Raw genomic sequence first — 17,033 nt, 5'->3', positions numbered from 1 at the left:
TTATGAACCTGGAGAAAGAATAAAACACTAAATGACCTACAACATTTTTGAAAACCTACAAACCTACATGTACTGGAATTCCACACGAACTTGTCTGACCTATAAAAATATACGTAACAGTAAAGTGGAGGTGGGTGATATTCGTTTTGAATGAGGAAAGATTCTAAATTTTCTAGGAATAGTTTGATTAAAACTGAACAAATTCCCTATCGTTCATTGGTAACTAGTACTTGTAGAAGTGTTTAACATATCCTTGTTTTTCTCTGGTATCAATAAATCCCCCTTTATTGTTTCTTAGATTACACGTTTAGATATCTTTCCTGAACAGCTGCAATTTCCGGTAAGAGGAAAAACACGAAGTTTTTTTTTGTTTAGGCACATAAACGTTTGACATGACTTGAACTGAGCATATCGACGAAGAGCTTTCTAAACTATGTTGTAATTTGTGATCAGCGAGTTTTCCAAATCTATTTACTACAAAAATTTGAAAAGGAAACGCAACGTGTAAACTATTCCACTTTTGCTGGTGTTTCATAGTTTAAAAATGACACGTTAACATGGAATAAGAAGAAGAACGTCCGGTGTCTATAAATGATCATCCCGGTGACAGCATGACATGATGGTAAGGAACTTATGTTTACAAACTGTTAAATGGCGTTGATTTACTTTTTACCAATTGTTTACAATCACTATTTGTTAAAAGGTGGTATTTTACCAATTGCTTACAATCACAAATTGTAATATTTCGTTATTTTCCCTTTTACCGATTGCTTACAATAACACACTTTTAATTGGCGTTATTTTATCCATTATCAATTGTTTTAAAGCACACATTGTCAAAAAGTGTTATTTTACCTTTTATTTATTTTTAAGGTTCGAGCTTCAACAGTGAAATTTAATTACTAATAATTAGATATAAGGTGACGAAATATACACAGGCAAAAGTGGCTTACATAAATTTTATATGAAATTCACATGAATTTCATGAGAATTCATTGCATGAGAAAGAGACGAAAAACAAGACATGTGAAATTTATATGAAAACTTCATGCTATATTGACATAACTTTCATATGAATTTTACATGAAGAGCATATCGCATATAAATATCGTGCAAAGAAAACTTCACATGAAAGTTCTAAAAAAATTATGTGAATATCATACAAACTTATTCACAAGATATTTGCATGAAAAAATATTTATATAATTTTTACATGATTTTCGCATAATTTTCAAATAAAAAGATAATCACATAAATATTATATAAGCCACTTTTCCCTGTGTACGTTCAGATGGTGCCTTCTTAGAATGTGTAATTGTCTTGTGCCATACTTAGGTGTGATTTCTTTTGTTAAAAGTGTGGATTATCTGTACATAACCTACACTTTTCTGTAAACTCTGCCCATCAAGTCAGGACAAAAAAAAAAAAAAAAAAAAAACACTATACACAGAACCTAGCCACATTTTTAAATTAAATAGTCATCTGTTTTAGATGTACCAAGTTCAATAGAAAATTACAAAACACTGAAAGATCATTATTTATTATTTAAAACCTTAACGTTTCATAAAGACGCTGACTTGTTGACAAGTGCAGAAAAAAAAGTTTTTTCATTCTTTTAAACTGCATTTGTATTCTCATCGATGAAGACATAACCTAATTAATACTCAGAACATTTTTTATTAATGACATTATCTCTTAAATGATTCCATTATTGATCTATTATAAGCCAAGAAAACTTGGAAACCAAAAACGTGTTTAAATAAACGAGTTTTAATTATATCTATTGTAAATGTAAAAAAAAAATCTTAAATAGTGTTTGAAATGATCATAAAAAAATAAAATTAAGTTCAAAAGGGTTTGAATTAATTCATTTTGTCATTTTAAAATACACGAATTGGGAAATTAAAACCATAACAACCTGTTTCATTAAAGTCAAGCACAATTCTCAATAACACCTGTAAGTCAATTAAAATAAATTCACACTACATAAATGACTACAATAAAAAAAGAGATCAATTTTGGTAAACTATGGTACAAGTGACTTACCCCATATAACACTGTTGATTATGTGTAGATACCCGATGGACGTGGTCATAATGACAACTCGGGAGCTACGCTCCCTCGTGTCATTATTACCACGCCCATCGGGTACCTGCACATAACCAACAGTATTATATGGGGTAACTTCTACATATTTGTTTGCTTGTTTGTGTACTTTTTTCGGGGATTGGGGGTTGGGGTGGCTTTCACTGGCTTTTACGTTCCATCAAAGATCGATTAAGGTTAAATCAGTATTCACCGTTGTCTATCAAATAACGATGATAATCAGTATTAACTGAGATAAAGGGACTGGTTGATTTTAAATAATTGACTGTATTTGACATTTCATAATTTATAGGAAATAATCAGTAAAATTGTTGGGCAGTTTTTTATTCAATAAATAAACGTTATGAATCTGTCACGATTACAATTGTTTTAAGGGAACACTTCCTCAACAAGATATTTACGTGGATAGAGATGGTGGAGAGACTGGGCGATAGTAAGTATTTGTTTCTAACATAAAAACGAGATCCTGGTATAAATGTCTTGACCTTTGCTCCAGTTTTTCTTTGCCATATTTATACTTTCCGGGCTTGGTGTCTTAATTGTTGTTTGCGTGACAAATGTAACACCCGTGAGATTCCCTTTTATGGCGGATACTCTATTGTTATAAAACACAGCACTCAATATTAATTATTTCTTTTACAGTTATGTCACACTGGAGTCGGGGAACAAGTATTCGTGCCACTATGGCGACGCCAATCCAAACTTAATAGATTCTCCTGCTTTTTCTGAAGAATGTTACAACCAAAACAAGCATGTATTAACAGATATTGAAAATAACACTGGACAATTTCCTTACTACCGTTCCGCCAACTTAACCAGATCACCAGGTATAATTAACAAACTCCTCCACATTCTTTCTTTACTATCGTTCCAGCTACTTAAGATCACCCGGTATAACTAACAGATTCTATCTTTCTATAATACCGTTCCACCTACTTAAGATCACCAGGTATAATTAACAAACTCCTCCACATTCTATTTTTCTTTGTTCCACTTACTTAAAATCACTCGGTATAACTAACACATTCTATCTTTCTTTACTATCGTTCCACGTACTTAAGATCACCAGGTATAACTAACACATTCTATCTTTCTTTACTATCGTTCCAGCTACTTAAGATCACTCGGTATAACTAACACATTCTATCTTTCTTTACTATCGTTCCACCTACTTAAGATCACTCGGTATAACTAAAACATTCTATCTTTCTTTACTATCGTTCCACCTACTTATGATCACCAGGTAAAACTAACACATTCTATCTTTCTTTACTATCGTTCCAGTTACTTAAGATCACTCGGTATAACTAACACATTCTATCTTTCTTTACTATCGTTCCACCTACTTATGATCACCAGGTATAACTAACACATTCTATCTTTCTTTACTATCGTTCCAGTTACTTAAGATCACCAGGTTTAACTAACACATTCTATCTTTCTTTACTATCGTTCCGCATATTCAAGATTACCAGGTATAATTAACAAACTCTTCCACATTCTATCTTTCTCGTACACAGATTATTTTCCTTTTGATTAAATTAAATTAGTTCACTATAGATTTGATTTTTTTTTCTGTAAAAAAAAAAGACCTTTGATTCGCTCTAGTTATTTAAATTGAACATTTAAACATGACGCTCACTTGAACATCTTTATCTTGTTGTTCTTGATAAGATATTAAAGATTTTTCCTATTTGGTTGATAGATTTATTGTATATCAGCATGATTAATGTCGCTTTTCTTTTCTTCGTCAGATTTTTAAAAAAAAATCTTATGTTTCCATTTGTAAAACTTCGACCCAAAATGTGACACTATACTAATTTCGGGGTTATGTTGAATTATCACTACCGTAAAAGCAGAAATATTCATGGGGGATTATAAATCTCTATATTTTCAACGAAGATAAATCCCACACGAAATTTTTACACGACTCTATATTGAATAGGGTTTCTTTCGAAACAACGAAATTTTATGCCCATGAAACCTTTTAAGATGACAATCAACGAAATTTTATCCACAAAAATTTGTGTTTCAACAGTATATATGGATTGTGGCTTATCAAAAAGACTCACAAAAGCTCTATGTTTCTCCATTACATTTTATTGATTCTTTTCCGAAATGTAAAACTTTGATTTCATATTATATCCGTACGCTACCTTCATGGTCTGTGAGATGTTAAAAATAGAACTTGAATCTTCACAACATGGGATGTTACATATAGTATACTAATTTTTAAAGTTACACGTATTTCCCTATTTTGCATGCGTCCAACTTTGACTTATTGCGACTCTATCCTAGGCCCAGGGACCTTTTTTATTTTTTAAATTCTACACATCATCTGGGTGTTGAGATATCAACATAACAATTGTGGTCTTGGCATGCTCTTCTTTAGAAGATTTTTTACAGACTTTTTCTACATTACATGATAATGTTTATATGTTAATGTGTCCAGTTTGTTTTTAAAGTTTAAGAAGCTCTCTAAAAAATGTTCCCATGTACATACATGTATTGCCAAGAAAAAAATCATTCTCCTACATTTGCACACCCTTGCCCCGGGGGATATGCATGAGTGAGCAAATGTTAATCTTCATTCAGGGATTGGGGATATTTGTTTACTAAATTTATAAATTGCCTCTTTTTGCTTCTTGAGAAGATTTTTTTTTTTTTACTTGAACATACATAGACTGTGATGTTTAGGTAACTAAATGACTCACTGTTATCATGTTCTTAAAAAGTAAAAGTTGACTGAGTGGTTCTTAAGAAAAGTCAAAAATGTAACATTTTAATGACAATAGACACCAAACACATGACAAACAAATTTGATTCGAAAAAGCTTTCTAGAAAAGGATGGTAAAAAAGGTACTACAAAGATCAATCTTATAAGAATTTTAGGAAATATCATCTTCCAAATAAACTAGCAAATAAAAAAATATTGTGTATGTATAAAAGTTTTGTTGTCAACAAAAGGTTGTGGTCCCTTACCAAATGTGACATCTGGTACCGGCGAGTGGGTGTGTCCTAAAGGGGTATCGCTATCTTCAGTGCCAGTGTACGTGTCTTGTCTGTTTCAATGTTTGAATGGTACTACTAACATCAAAGTCAGATGCACTGAAAAACTAAAGTGGGACAACAATTTATCTGGTGTCTGTTCTTCAGATGGTATGCCTTTCTTACCATACAATTCTAATATTTACTTATTACATAAGAATACCGTTTTGACAATGCATATTTTTCATATTTATTGTAGCGTTGAGTGATAAGAACTTTGATCCACCCTCGACGAATTTGCCCCTGGCAATAATAATGCCAATAATGGCGTGCCTCCTTTTAATTTTCTTTCTCGTTCTCTTCATTACAAAAAGACGTTTGAACATAAAATGCGCTAATCTGAAGAAAAAATTATGCAACTCTTCAGATACAGACAATAATTTTAATGATACGGAATCACCCTCTGTTCTGGGATGCGAGAAAAAACCTAGAAGTCAAAAGTGTCCGGTAAAAAATCAAATAGCAAACAGAACTCATGATGTCCAACAGCAAAAAGATGCCTCAGGTCGAAAGGATCTGGATTCAAATACCTCACAAGAGTCACATAGAATGAGTGATTCTTCCAACAATGACCTTTTGCAAACAATGAACTCTGAAACCAGCAGTCGATTCAGTGACTTCTGTAATTACAACGGCGGGACTAATACCTCATATCCACAGAACGAATGGCGGGAGGATTCTGAAGACTTGCCACCCCCTTCATCATTCTCAACTTCTAATGACATCTCCATACCTCTAGAGATAGATTCACTCAAATGTGAATATCTTGGAATCACGAAAGAGAATGTTGCATACTTAAAGTGCCCTTCACAAAAAGCCAGTGTTATCAAACCGGGTATATGTATGAATATTTCACACTGAAGTTAATAATATATGCTTCTCTCATTATTTTTCTGACAATGTATCTCGTCTTCTGTTAGAAAATTTACAGTGGAATGGTATTGGTAAAGATCTTTATTTTTTTTTAATTTTTATTAAATCGAAGATTCCTTATATGCAAGTATATAATTCAAGAGTGTTTTATATACGTTTATAAATTTCGATTTAGATCCCTGCCCAACAGTTGCTGCAATGCTGGACGGTGCTTTGGAAAACAGTGTACAATTTGTAGATGATCTTTCAACCTTACTCGATCCAGATAAACAGTACAAAAATATTTGCACCTGGCAAGGACTAGCTCAGAAATTGTTCGATCTTCCTTATAATAAAATCCTTGAAATAAGGTAAGTCCAAAGTAGGTGTATATATTGCAATTTTACAGAAAGGAATTTTTCAGTGTTATGCATTCTGTCATGCTCATGTTTCAGACACAAAACAAAAGACCATTTCAAGGAGGGCGTCTTGCCCTTGCTGAGTTCCCACGGATGCACTATTTATGATGTGACTTCTTATTTCAACCTTGAGTCGTCACGACGAGTTGACGTAATCGAGTGCATTCGGCGTTATCATCCAAATTGTCAGAAATGTGGAGAAATCTACAACAATCTCAAACCTGATATGTTGTCAAAATTATCCTAACTCAGGAAGCTGACAAAAATGATACATTACATGTATTTCTTATAATTTAAACATTTTTATTTATTGTATTATTTGTTATACATATTGATCAGTTGACATAAAAATTAGGCCAGTACAATCAAAATCATACTACTTTATTTCAGAAAATGATGTTTTATTTTTTACAAGAGGCACAGGAATCAGGAAAATGCCATACCAGGCAAGAAATCAAAGTACGGATAGGCTACAAGGTCTAGTAACGGATGTCTATTGATTCTAAACCGTAAAGTGTGTAAGATGAGCAGCATATATTATTATATTGGACTGATCAAAAAAATTACAAGGTGAACCTTCCTTTGGGTTGCACAGATCTTTATTCAAGAGTACATCAACTGACATCACTTAATTAGTGAAAGAAAGCACAAGATAGTGTGCATCTAACACAAATGGACTATACATGTGCATATACTAGTACGTGTATCTGGTAATGAAATTCCAAACAGGGTCATATTGACGCTCTTTAAAGGTTGTCACACCTTGAGACCCCAAGATCCATCAACTGACAATGTTAAATGATTCTATAGCTCTTACTTTGCAAGATATATTAGGTAAAATGATTTGACAAGGAATGACCTACTTTTGAGTTGACACCCCATTATGAATCTTTTACGTTACATAATAAATACTATCGAGATCGTCACCAGCAGAAAAAAAAAATATTTAGACCTGTTTTAGGTCACCTGAGTCACTCAGATGACCTATTGAACAAATTCAGATTCTTCTCTTAAACCACTAAACCAATTTCAACCAATTTTGGCATAAAGCATATATGAATAAAGGGAAACAGAAATTGTGAATTTCATGGGCCCTGCCCTTTGAACCTGTGGGGTGGGGCTAAAACCATCAAAATTAGTGCTAGTTTCAAAAATGGTCTTCTTTATTCCTGAACATCAAGCAGTCAAACTGTTAGCATAATTATAGTAAGCATTGAGCTCTCTACCGAGGGTTCTAGAGTGGTTCTAGAGCTAGGACGGGGCTCTAATGACATATAGTGAAAATGCATCAAATCTTTGAAAAACATCTTCTCTGCTCCTGTGTATTATAATCGGAGTGCATAATTGTAATAAGCAAGGGTATTTCTCCCAAAATTGAAAGAAAAAATTGTGGCTCCAGGGTCTGGGGTTTTTGAGTGGAGGGCTCTATTGATTATATAGTGAAAATGCATGATATTTCTGAAAATCTTTTTCTCTGTTCCTGGGTATTAAGCAGATAAACTAAATGCATAGTTATGATGAACAAGGGTGCCTCTTCTAAAATTGTGAATATTCATGGTCCCTGGATTAGGGGTTCTGGTGTCAGGGCAGGGTTCTATTGATGATATAGTGAAAATGCATCATTTTTTTTTTTAAATCTTATCCTCTGCTCCTGGGTATCAGCAGATAAACAAATTCATAGTTATGATAAGCAAGTGTGCCTTTTTCCAAAATTATGAATTTCATGACCCATGGGTCAAGGATTCTGTTGTAAGGATGGAACTGTGTTGAATCTGTAGTGAAATTGCATTATTTTTTTGAACATCTTAGACTTCTCTGCTCCTGGGCATCTAGGGGGCAACCAGAGAAAAAAGTTGTAATAAGCAAGGGTATTTTATCAGATTCTTGACCACTTGATCAAGTGTTCTGCTGCTGGACATGGCTTTGTCTTGTATTCTACAGAGAGAAGTTATTCCCATTTTCTATTCACCTAATTAATCACTGTAAATAATGCAACTGAAAGTTCAACTGGATAGAAGAAATAAATAAGAAGAATAATATATAATACAATAAGAATTTTCACAGTTTTAATGATAGGATAATCTTGTAAATAATAAATAAAAATTATACAAAATATCTTATTTTTAAACATCGAATGTTCTTCAAAGACCGAGAGAGGCCATTGTAAAAGAGAATGAGATGGGCTTGCTGCTAGCTCAAGCACTATTGTTTTGTTTAGTCTGCATGAAGATGTTACAAATATGGGCAAGTCAGGCCAGTAAATATAATTACTTTAAGATTTGTCACTGAGTTCTAGAACTTATTATTTTGTTGATCCCTAGTCATCCTATTTCTCTTGCTATTAGACAACAAAGCTTCATCTGTCAGTTTATTTTGTTTTATTTTTCACTTTTGTGGATCCATAATAGTGTTGTATTATGCTCAAATTACCGTTTAGGCCCTTGGGTCTCTTTCTGTTTTAGGGCAGAGAGATACAAAGCAAAACGTCTCTTGGTCTTAGGCTATAAACGAAGATAATAGGATGCAAATAAAATGATTCTATCTGGAGAAAATATACACTTATACAACAATTTTGAATGTATATCACTTATAACTGACTAAATACACAAAGACAGAATATCAGATTTGGTTTCAATGAAGATTGCTACTTCATCTTTAAATTTCATATTTTTTAAAGTAGTGAGATGATTATTGAAGAACCTTAAAAACAATTTTTGACTTTGAAGGTCAGCAAGTATAACTTGTTTATTTCAATTACATTTATCGCTATTTACGTCTGGGTATTTGGTGGGACATGTACTAAAAATCGTCTGGGTTTTTGAAAAGACTAATGTACAAAATTCAAATTCTACCATCTGTTCACAAAAATTAAGTATTAAATACTTATGAAAATAACAAGGCACAATCACAACTAAAACTCACTCTCTCCTAAAAGATATTAACAGAAAATATTCATCTGGTATATGTGCTCCTAAAATACATTTTTTGGACAGTTTGTAGCAGAATTTTATCTGAGAGTAAACACATCAAAGAATTCATACCTACGGCACGCCAAATTCACAAGAATTAGATAAACATAGTTAACAGTTGCTAAACAAAGTTTATCGATTGTAAACTATAGTTTACGAACTGTAAACTATCTTCAACGATTCGTTAACTGATAGCTTTCATCTGTAAAACTACATTTAACGGTTGTAAAATGTAGTTTACGAATGCTATGATATAAGTTAATCTGTCTGTAAATTAACGTTAACAATTGATTTTCCTGATAAATACTGATTCTCATTTGTAAACTATATTTTACATTCGTTAACCATGCTTAAGGTTTTGCCAAAGGTCAAGATGTCCAAAAATTTTTACAATAGCTCCAAAACTATGTGAGGTATAAAGTTAAAACTTTTACAGTGTATAAATATATCATTGATTAACAGATAGAAAGTATCACTTGAAAACAAATATTTCAAAAAATATATTTTTTGAGAGAAAAAAATTCAAAAAATTGCATATTTTTTTTAATAAATGCACCTGCTTAATTCTGTACTTTTAGTGAAAACCATCATTGGAGAAATAATATATGTTTATCAATGAAGGGCAAGTTGGACGTGAATGGTCTCTGAAAGGCTGTTATTGAAAGCATGACACGTATAAAGACAAGACCCCTATAAAATCCGCCATTTGCAATGTACTTTCGGTTTCAAATCTTAACATTTGGACAAAATAAACAGGGAAAACAACTTTCCAGAGGCTATCGAAGTCCAGCTTGCCCTTCATTGACATACATATATTGTTTCTGCAATGATGGCTTTCACTAAATGTACGCAATTAATTAGGTGTATTTTTTAAAAATTTATGCATTTTTTAAGGAATTTTTCTCGATTAATATTTTTTATGCCCCGTATCGAAGATTCGGGGGCATATAGTTTTTGCCCTGTCCATCCGTCTGTCTGTCTGTTTGTCCGCAAAAACTTTAACATTGCCCATAACTTTTGATTGGTTGGAGCTATGGCTTTCATATTTCACATGTGTATTCCTTGTGTCAAGACATTTCTTTGGGTACCACCATATTTGACCTTGACCTTGGAGTTTGACCTAGTTTAACAAAATTTTACCCAACTTTAACCTTGGCCATAACTTTTGAACAGATGGAGCTAGGGCTTTCATACTTCACATGTGTATTCCTTGTGACAAGACCTTTCTTTGGGTACCACCATATTTGACCTTTTGACCTTGGAGTTTGACCTAGTTTAACAAAATTTTACCCAACTTTAACCTTGGCCATAACTTTTGAACAGATGGAGCTAGGGCTTTCATACTTCACATGTGTAATCCCTGTGACAAAACCTTCCCTTGGATACTAACAACTTTGACCCTTTGACCTTTACCTTGGAGCTTGACCTACTTTTGAAAAACTTTAACCTTGGCCATAACTTTTGAACAATTTGTGCTAGGGCTTTCATACTTCACATATGTAATCCTTGTGACAAGACCTTCCTTTGGATACCAACAACTTTGACCCTTTGACTTTGGAGTTTGACCTTCTTTTGAAAAACTTTAACCTTGGCCATAACTTGTGAACCGTTCGAGCTGAGGCTTTCATATTTCACATATGTAATCCTTGTGACAAGACCTTCCTTTGGATACCAACAACTTTGACACTTTGACCTTGGAGTTTGACCTACTTTTGGAAAACTTAAACCTTGTGCCAAAACCTGTGAACCGTTGGTGCTAGGGATTTCATACTTCACATATGTAATCCTTGTGACAAGATCTTCCTTTGGATACCAAGAATTGTAATCCATTGACCTTGACCTTGGAGTTCGACCTACTTTTGGAAACTTAAACCTTGATCATAACTTTTAACGGTTGGTGCTTCAGCTTTCATATTTCACCAGTATATTTCTTGTGAGAAGGCATTTCCTTAGGCACCATTATTTTTTACCATTTGACCTTGACCTTGATGTTTGACTTACTTTTGAATAACTTTAACCTTTTCCATATCTATTTAATGGTTGCTGCCAGGGCTGTCATATTTCACAGGTATTTTCCTCGAGACAAGACCTTACTTTGGGTCCCTGCTATCTGTCTGTCTGTTTGTCCGCAAAAAGTTTAACCTTGCCCATAACTTTTGATTGGTTGGAGCTATGGCTTTCATATTTCACATGTGTATTCCTTGTGAAAAGACCTTTCTCTAGGTACCACCATATTTGACCTTTTGACCTTGGAGTTTGACCTACTTTTGGCAAACTTTAACCTTGGTCATAACTTTTGAACGCTTGGTGCTTCGGCTTTCACATTTCACCTGTGTATTTCTTGTGATAAGACCCTCCCTTGGGCACCATTAATTTTGACCATTTGACCTTGACCTTGATGTTTGACATACTTTTGAAAAAAAACTTTAACCTTTTCCATATCTATTTAATAGTTGCTGCTAGGGCTTTCATATTTCACAGGTTTATTCCTCCAGACAAGACCTCACTTTGGGTACCAACATATTTGATTTGCATTTGAGAAAGTTTAACCTTTCCTATAAGTTACCATACGGGGGCATCAGTGTTTCACAAACACATCTTGTTTTAAGTATTTGTTATCAATCTGTTAATCAATGATATATTTATAAATTGTAAAAGTTTTAACTTTATAAACCACATAGTTTTGGAGCTATTGTAAAAATAAATTTTTGGACATGCTGACCTTCGGCAAAACCTTAAGAGTTGTTAATCATAGTTTCACAAATTGTGAAACTAAATCTATCAGATAAATTATGTTTTACATTCGATAATTGTATATTTTGGTCGTATGCTATAGTTAACTGTCATCAATACTCATAAACTATATTTAACATACGTAAACTTTACTTATCGATCGTAAACTATAGTTTTGAGAGATAAACCATGATTTACATTTGCCAATCATAGTTTATCATCATTAACTATTATTCACATTCGTGAATGTTAAATATCGTTCATGAATCGAAACACCTGTGAACTGTTACCGATAGTTTTTAATTCAAAATCTCGTGGAACCAATCGAGAGAGGCAATACTAAATGTTTGACAGTACCAATCGCGAGAGGCAATGCTAAATTTTTGTCATTGCCATAAGTTCTATACCAAAAAAAAAAAAAAAAATAATAATAATAATAATAAATAAATAAATAAATCAAAACCTGCTTTATATGAACAGAATTACTGAAGTAATTTCTCTTCTTGATAATCTTAAATTTCAGCAACTCTTTTGATACCAGCAATGCTCAGTCATTTTTGTTTGATCAACGCAACAGGGTTGACAGACGACAGGCATAAATGTCAGCGATTTATTTCATTGCTGATGAAGAAAAATTTGAAAACAAACCTTCAACATGCATTTTCTCTATCTTTCTCTTTTAAATAAAAAAAAATAAATTTTGATTAAAATTGTGTGTGTGTGTGTGTGTGGGTGTGTGGGTGTGTGTGATATATAACAACCAATAAAAATAATCATTGCATAGCAAAATCTTTTCATGCTGCAACTTGGATTAACCTATCTATTATTTACGGAGAAAACTATTGTTAACATACATTAACTACAGTTTAGAGTCGTAAACCATAACTAACAAATCGTGAAACCGATTTATCAGATAAACTATGTTTTGCGATCGAAATAATTGTTTTCGGTGTTAAGTATAATTTACAATTGTGAAACGTAAATAAGGCGCTAACTATGGTTTAGAGATGAGAAATATAGATTAATGTCGTTAATTATAGTTTACGGTCAGTAAACTATAGTTTACGATCGATAAACCTAGTTTTAATATCAACTGTGAAACTCTATTTAGCTCATTTTTGTTAATTTTGCGTGCCATACATTATCTATCCATCATTAGAGAGTTTCTTTGAATTAGTAAAGTGAAGTTTTATTTACATTAGAATAAAAATTTACCCGATATTTCAAGAAGTTTTAGGAGATCTAGATTTGAAAACACATACACATTGTTTAAAATTTTATAGTGAGCTCTGAAAAACATCCTCCTTGACCCAGTTCCGATTCAACCGGACGTTTTAGTTTTTCACTCAGCTGTGTTTGACACGGATAGTGTTCAAGTGGAATCTCCCAAATAAAGAAGGGATGCTTTTACAAAAATGCTGATATAGATATTAGTACATGTATACTTAGATTTTTCACTTGTAATGCACATAATATTACTCTGGTAATGGACTTTGACATTTTTGTACATACAATGTAGTTTGAAAAATTTACACCAGAAAGTCTCATAATATATACAAAAAGATAAATCCTAATTTCTGTATTGCCTGGAACTCTAAGCATAAGAAAATAAAAACAAAAAGCGCTTTGAAAGCAAAATAGTCTCTGCCTGGACGAACTTCAAAAATGCAAAGTTCAAGAAGCAATAAGTAAGAACGAGCAACAGAAAAATACAATAATAAACCATATATATATATATATATATATATATATATATATATATATATATATATATATATATATATATATATATATCTCGCAACTAAGAGGAAATAAGCTCCGCAGATTTATTTTCAATGATCGAATCTGGCACGTACGTTAGTTGTTTTTGTGGGGACAAGATTTTACGTGGGTGAGGGTTGCGGGACTGCATTGGTGATTTTCAGTGAATAAACTCAATACCACGGAAGACACGCCCGTTCCGTTACAAAAACAACCCATTGAACTTCCTATTTATTGGACTTGTGTACATGTGTTTTGGTTTGTGTGACAAATGTTACACCATATGCTTTCCTTTTTCGTGACTTTTTAACACTCTTATGTATTATTTTATGACAACGTAATTAATATATAATTTCTTTTCCAGTCGTGTTAGTTTGGAGTCTGGGAAAAAGTTTCTGTGCCACCAAGAAAACTAAGAAAACAATAGTGCATATACTGATACTATATTTAACCCCATATTTTTATCTCTCATATTGGCCTATCTTGGTCTTTGAAGATCATTTAATAAAAATGAGTTATTTTTGTCTCATTTTTAATATATCTATTATTTACAAGTCTACCTGATCATTAAAACTATGAAAGTAGTTTTTGTATTAAAAATCAATAAAAGTTCTTGCATATTTTTTTTTATTTATTCTACTAGCCTTGTAAATATATATTATTTACACTGATTAATTATCAAAGGTGAATGGCAAAGGGGAGTACGGTAACTTATCTCAGAATACAAATTAATAGAGCCCTGGCCAGCACCAGAACGCTTGACCAAATGGTCCAGAATATCCCCCCCCCCCCAAAAAAAAAAAAAAAAAAATCTGGTAAAAATACCTTTGCTTATTAAAACTTTTACTCAGCCTCCGAGATGCCCATGAGCAGAGATGATTTTCAAAGAAATAATGCATTTTCACTATAGATTCAACACAGCCCCACCCTAACACCAGAACCCATGACCCAGGGACATAAAATTCACAAATTTGGAAGAGGTATTCTTGCTCAAAATAAGCACATTTTCACTATATTATCAATACCCCCCACCCCACGAAACACCAGAACCCCTCACCCTGGGACCACAAGTTTTAGAAAAATGTTGTAAGAAGCACCTTTACACATCATGACTATGCACTTTGTTTCTTTGCTCAATACCCAGGAGTAGAAAAGATTTATTTAATAGAATTAATGCATTTTCACTATTTAATCAATAGAGCCCTGCTCTAACACCAGAACCCTTGACCCAGGGGCCATGAAATTCCTTTGGAAAAGGCACCCTTGCTCATCATAACTATATACTTGGTTTGTTTGTTTAATAGACAGGAGACACTTTCACTATATAATCAATACCCCCCCCCCCTTTGCAGAACCCCAGACCGTGGAGCCACAAAATTCATAATTTTGAAATAAGAGCTCATGATCATCATAACCATACACTTAATTTATCTGCTAAATACCCAGGAGCTGAGAAGATGATTTTACAAGAATTACTGCATTTCCACTATATAATCAATAGAGCCCTTGCCCCTATCCTAACATCAGAACCCCTGACCCAGGGGCCATGAATTTCACAATTTTGTAGAGGCACCCTTGATCATCATAACTAAATACTTGGTTTATTTGTTTAATATCCAGGAGTAGAGAAGAAGATTTTTAAAGAAATAATGCATTTTCACTATATAATCAATAGAGCCCCCCCCCCCCCCTTTGCTGCAAAACCCCTCATCCTAAGGCAACAAATTTCAAATTTATTTAAGAGGCACCCTTGATCATTATAACCATGCACCTAGTTTATCTGCTTGATATACAGTTGGAGAGAAAAAGATTCTTAAAGAATTTATGTCATTTTCACTTCAGGTCATTTCAGGTGACCTAAAAAAACCGAAGACAGGATTTGCACTGGCAAACTTTAAAAGTGTGATAAGAGGGATAACTCTATTTATGCGCATCAAGAGAAAATTCTTTATTTCTTTGTTTTTTTTATTTTTAGCATTGCAAAGACCGTTGAAGTAATATTGCCAAAATTACATGATCACTTAAAATTCCTTCTTTATGTTAGTCCTGTGTAAAAGTTCCTATTGTGACTTCATCCTAGCCCCAAGGACCAAGGCTTGAACAAACTTTTCTAGTACACTTTTTTCTTCAAAAATCATTGAAATTTTGAATTTACCTCATTTTCTGGATGTCATATTTAACATATGGCACATATAACAGATTTTGATATTTCCCTGATTTAGAACATATTTTATAAATTTCTCCATCAAAGTTAAATTTTGGGGGCAAATATTGGTCAATACAATATCTAGTTCTTTCAATATAGATTCCTTTCTAACAATTACTGTAATGATAGAGAGAGTATTGAAAACAGTGAACAACTTTTCATCTTACTCATCAAGTTGTTTATTACAAGATGCCCATGGGCTTTGACAGTCACATGAATACCATGAGTTTTTCAGCCTATGTCCACTTAAGCCCCATTCAAAACTGGATCTGTGGTCTCATCTGAAACATATCAAAGTTCTGAAAGGCAATCACAATAATATTACACTTGCTGATTCTGAAATTCTGGTTACAATTGGAAAAGCATCAATAAAGTAAGAAAGTCACACTACTTCATCAATCTGAACTAGAAAGAAAACTTACAGTGAGCAGATGGATGAGAAGAGAGCCACAAAAACAAACAATAATAAACAAGATGAGTTTGTGAAACACTGATGCCCCCCGTATGGCAGCTTATGGTGAAGGTTCAAGTTTCTCAAATGCAAGTCAAAATCCAGGCCAAAAGATAAAACATAGGAAATCAGAGATTACAGAGCTCACCTCAACAATTGTTGTCTTTAAGTAAGGCAAAGTCCCACACTAAACTAATAATCTAGTAGTGTGCATCCCTAGATGCAACATTTATGCAATTTTGGTCCCATAGGGCTTGCAGTTACATGGGAATGGACTTATCTAAAAACTTTATACTAGTCACTCGTCCAGAAAATGTAAGTCAAATCCAGCATCTGAAGCAAGTTTAAAAGTGTTCATCCATTGATGCATCATCCATGTAAGTTTGGTTCAGGTAGGCCTTATAGTTTCTTAGAAATGAGATCTGCTCCAAAAACTTTTACCTGGTCACTCATCTGGAAAATGTAGGTCAGATCCAGCATCCCAAGCA

The 17,033-nt window shown here is 33.2% G+C and overlaps 1 protein-coding gene across 1 annotated transcript; it reads left to right on the top strand.

Annotated features, from left to right (window-relative positions):
* The first annotated feature begins 452 nt into the window (after positions 1–452).
* Positions 453–6,794, top strand: LOC133173202 (uncharacterized). Its single transcript, XM_061308158.1, has 7 exons — positions 453–622; positions 2,481–2,539; positions 2,749–2,933; positions 5,074–5,265; positions 5,354–5,989; positions 6,203–6,377; positions 6,462–6,794. Exons 1-7 carry the CDS (start codon positions 617–619, stop codon positions 6,670–6,672), a joined length of 1,464 nt encoding a protein of 487 aa, XP_061164142.1. The 5' UTR covers positions 453–616; the 3' UTR covers positions 6,673–6,794.
* The last annotated feature ends 10,239 nt before the right edge of the window (positions 6,795–17,033 follow it).

This window comes from Saccostrea echinata, unplaced genomic scaffold (assembly GCF_033153115.1).
Source record: "Saccostrea echinata isolate AGI-Se365-2 ecotype Australia unplaced genomic scaffold, CSIRO_AGI_Sech_v1 ptg000056l, whole genome shotgun sequence".
Lineage (NCBI taxonomy): Eukaryota > Metazoa > Mollusca > Bivalvia > Ostreida > Ostreidae > Saccostrea > Saccostrea echinata.
This window is presented reverse-complemented; position numbering and strand designations above follow the sequence as displayed.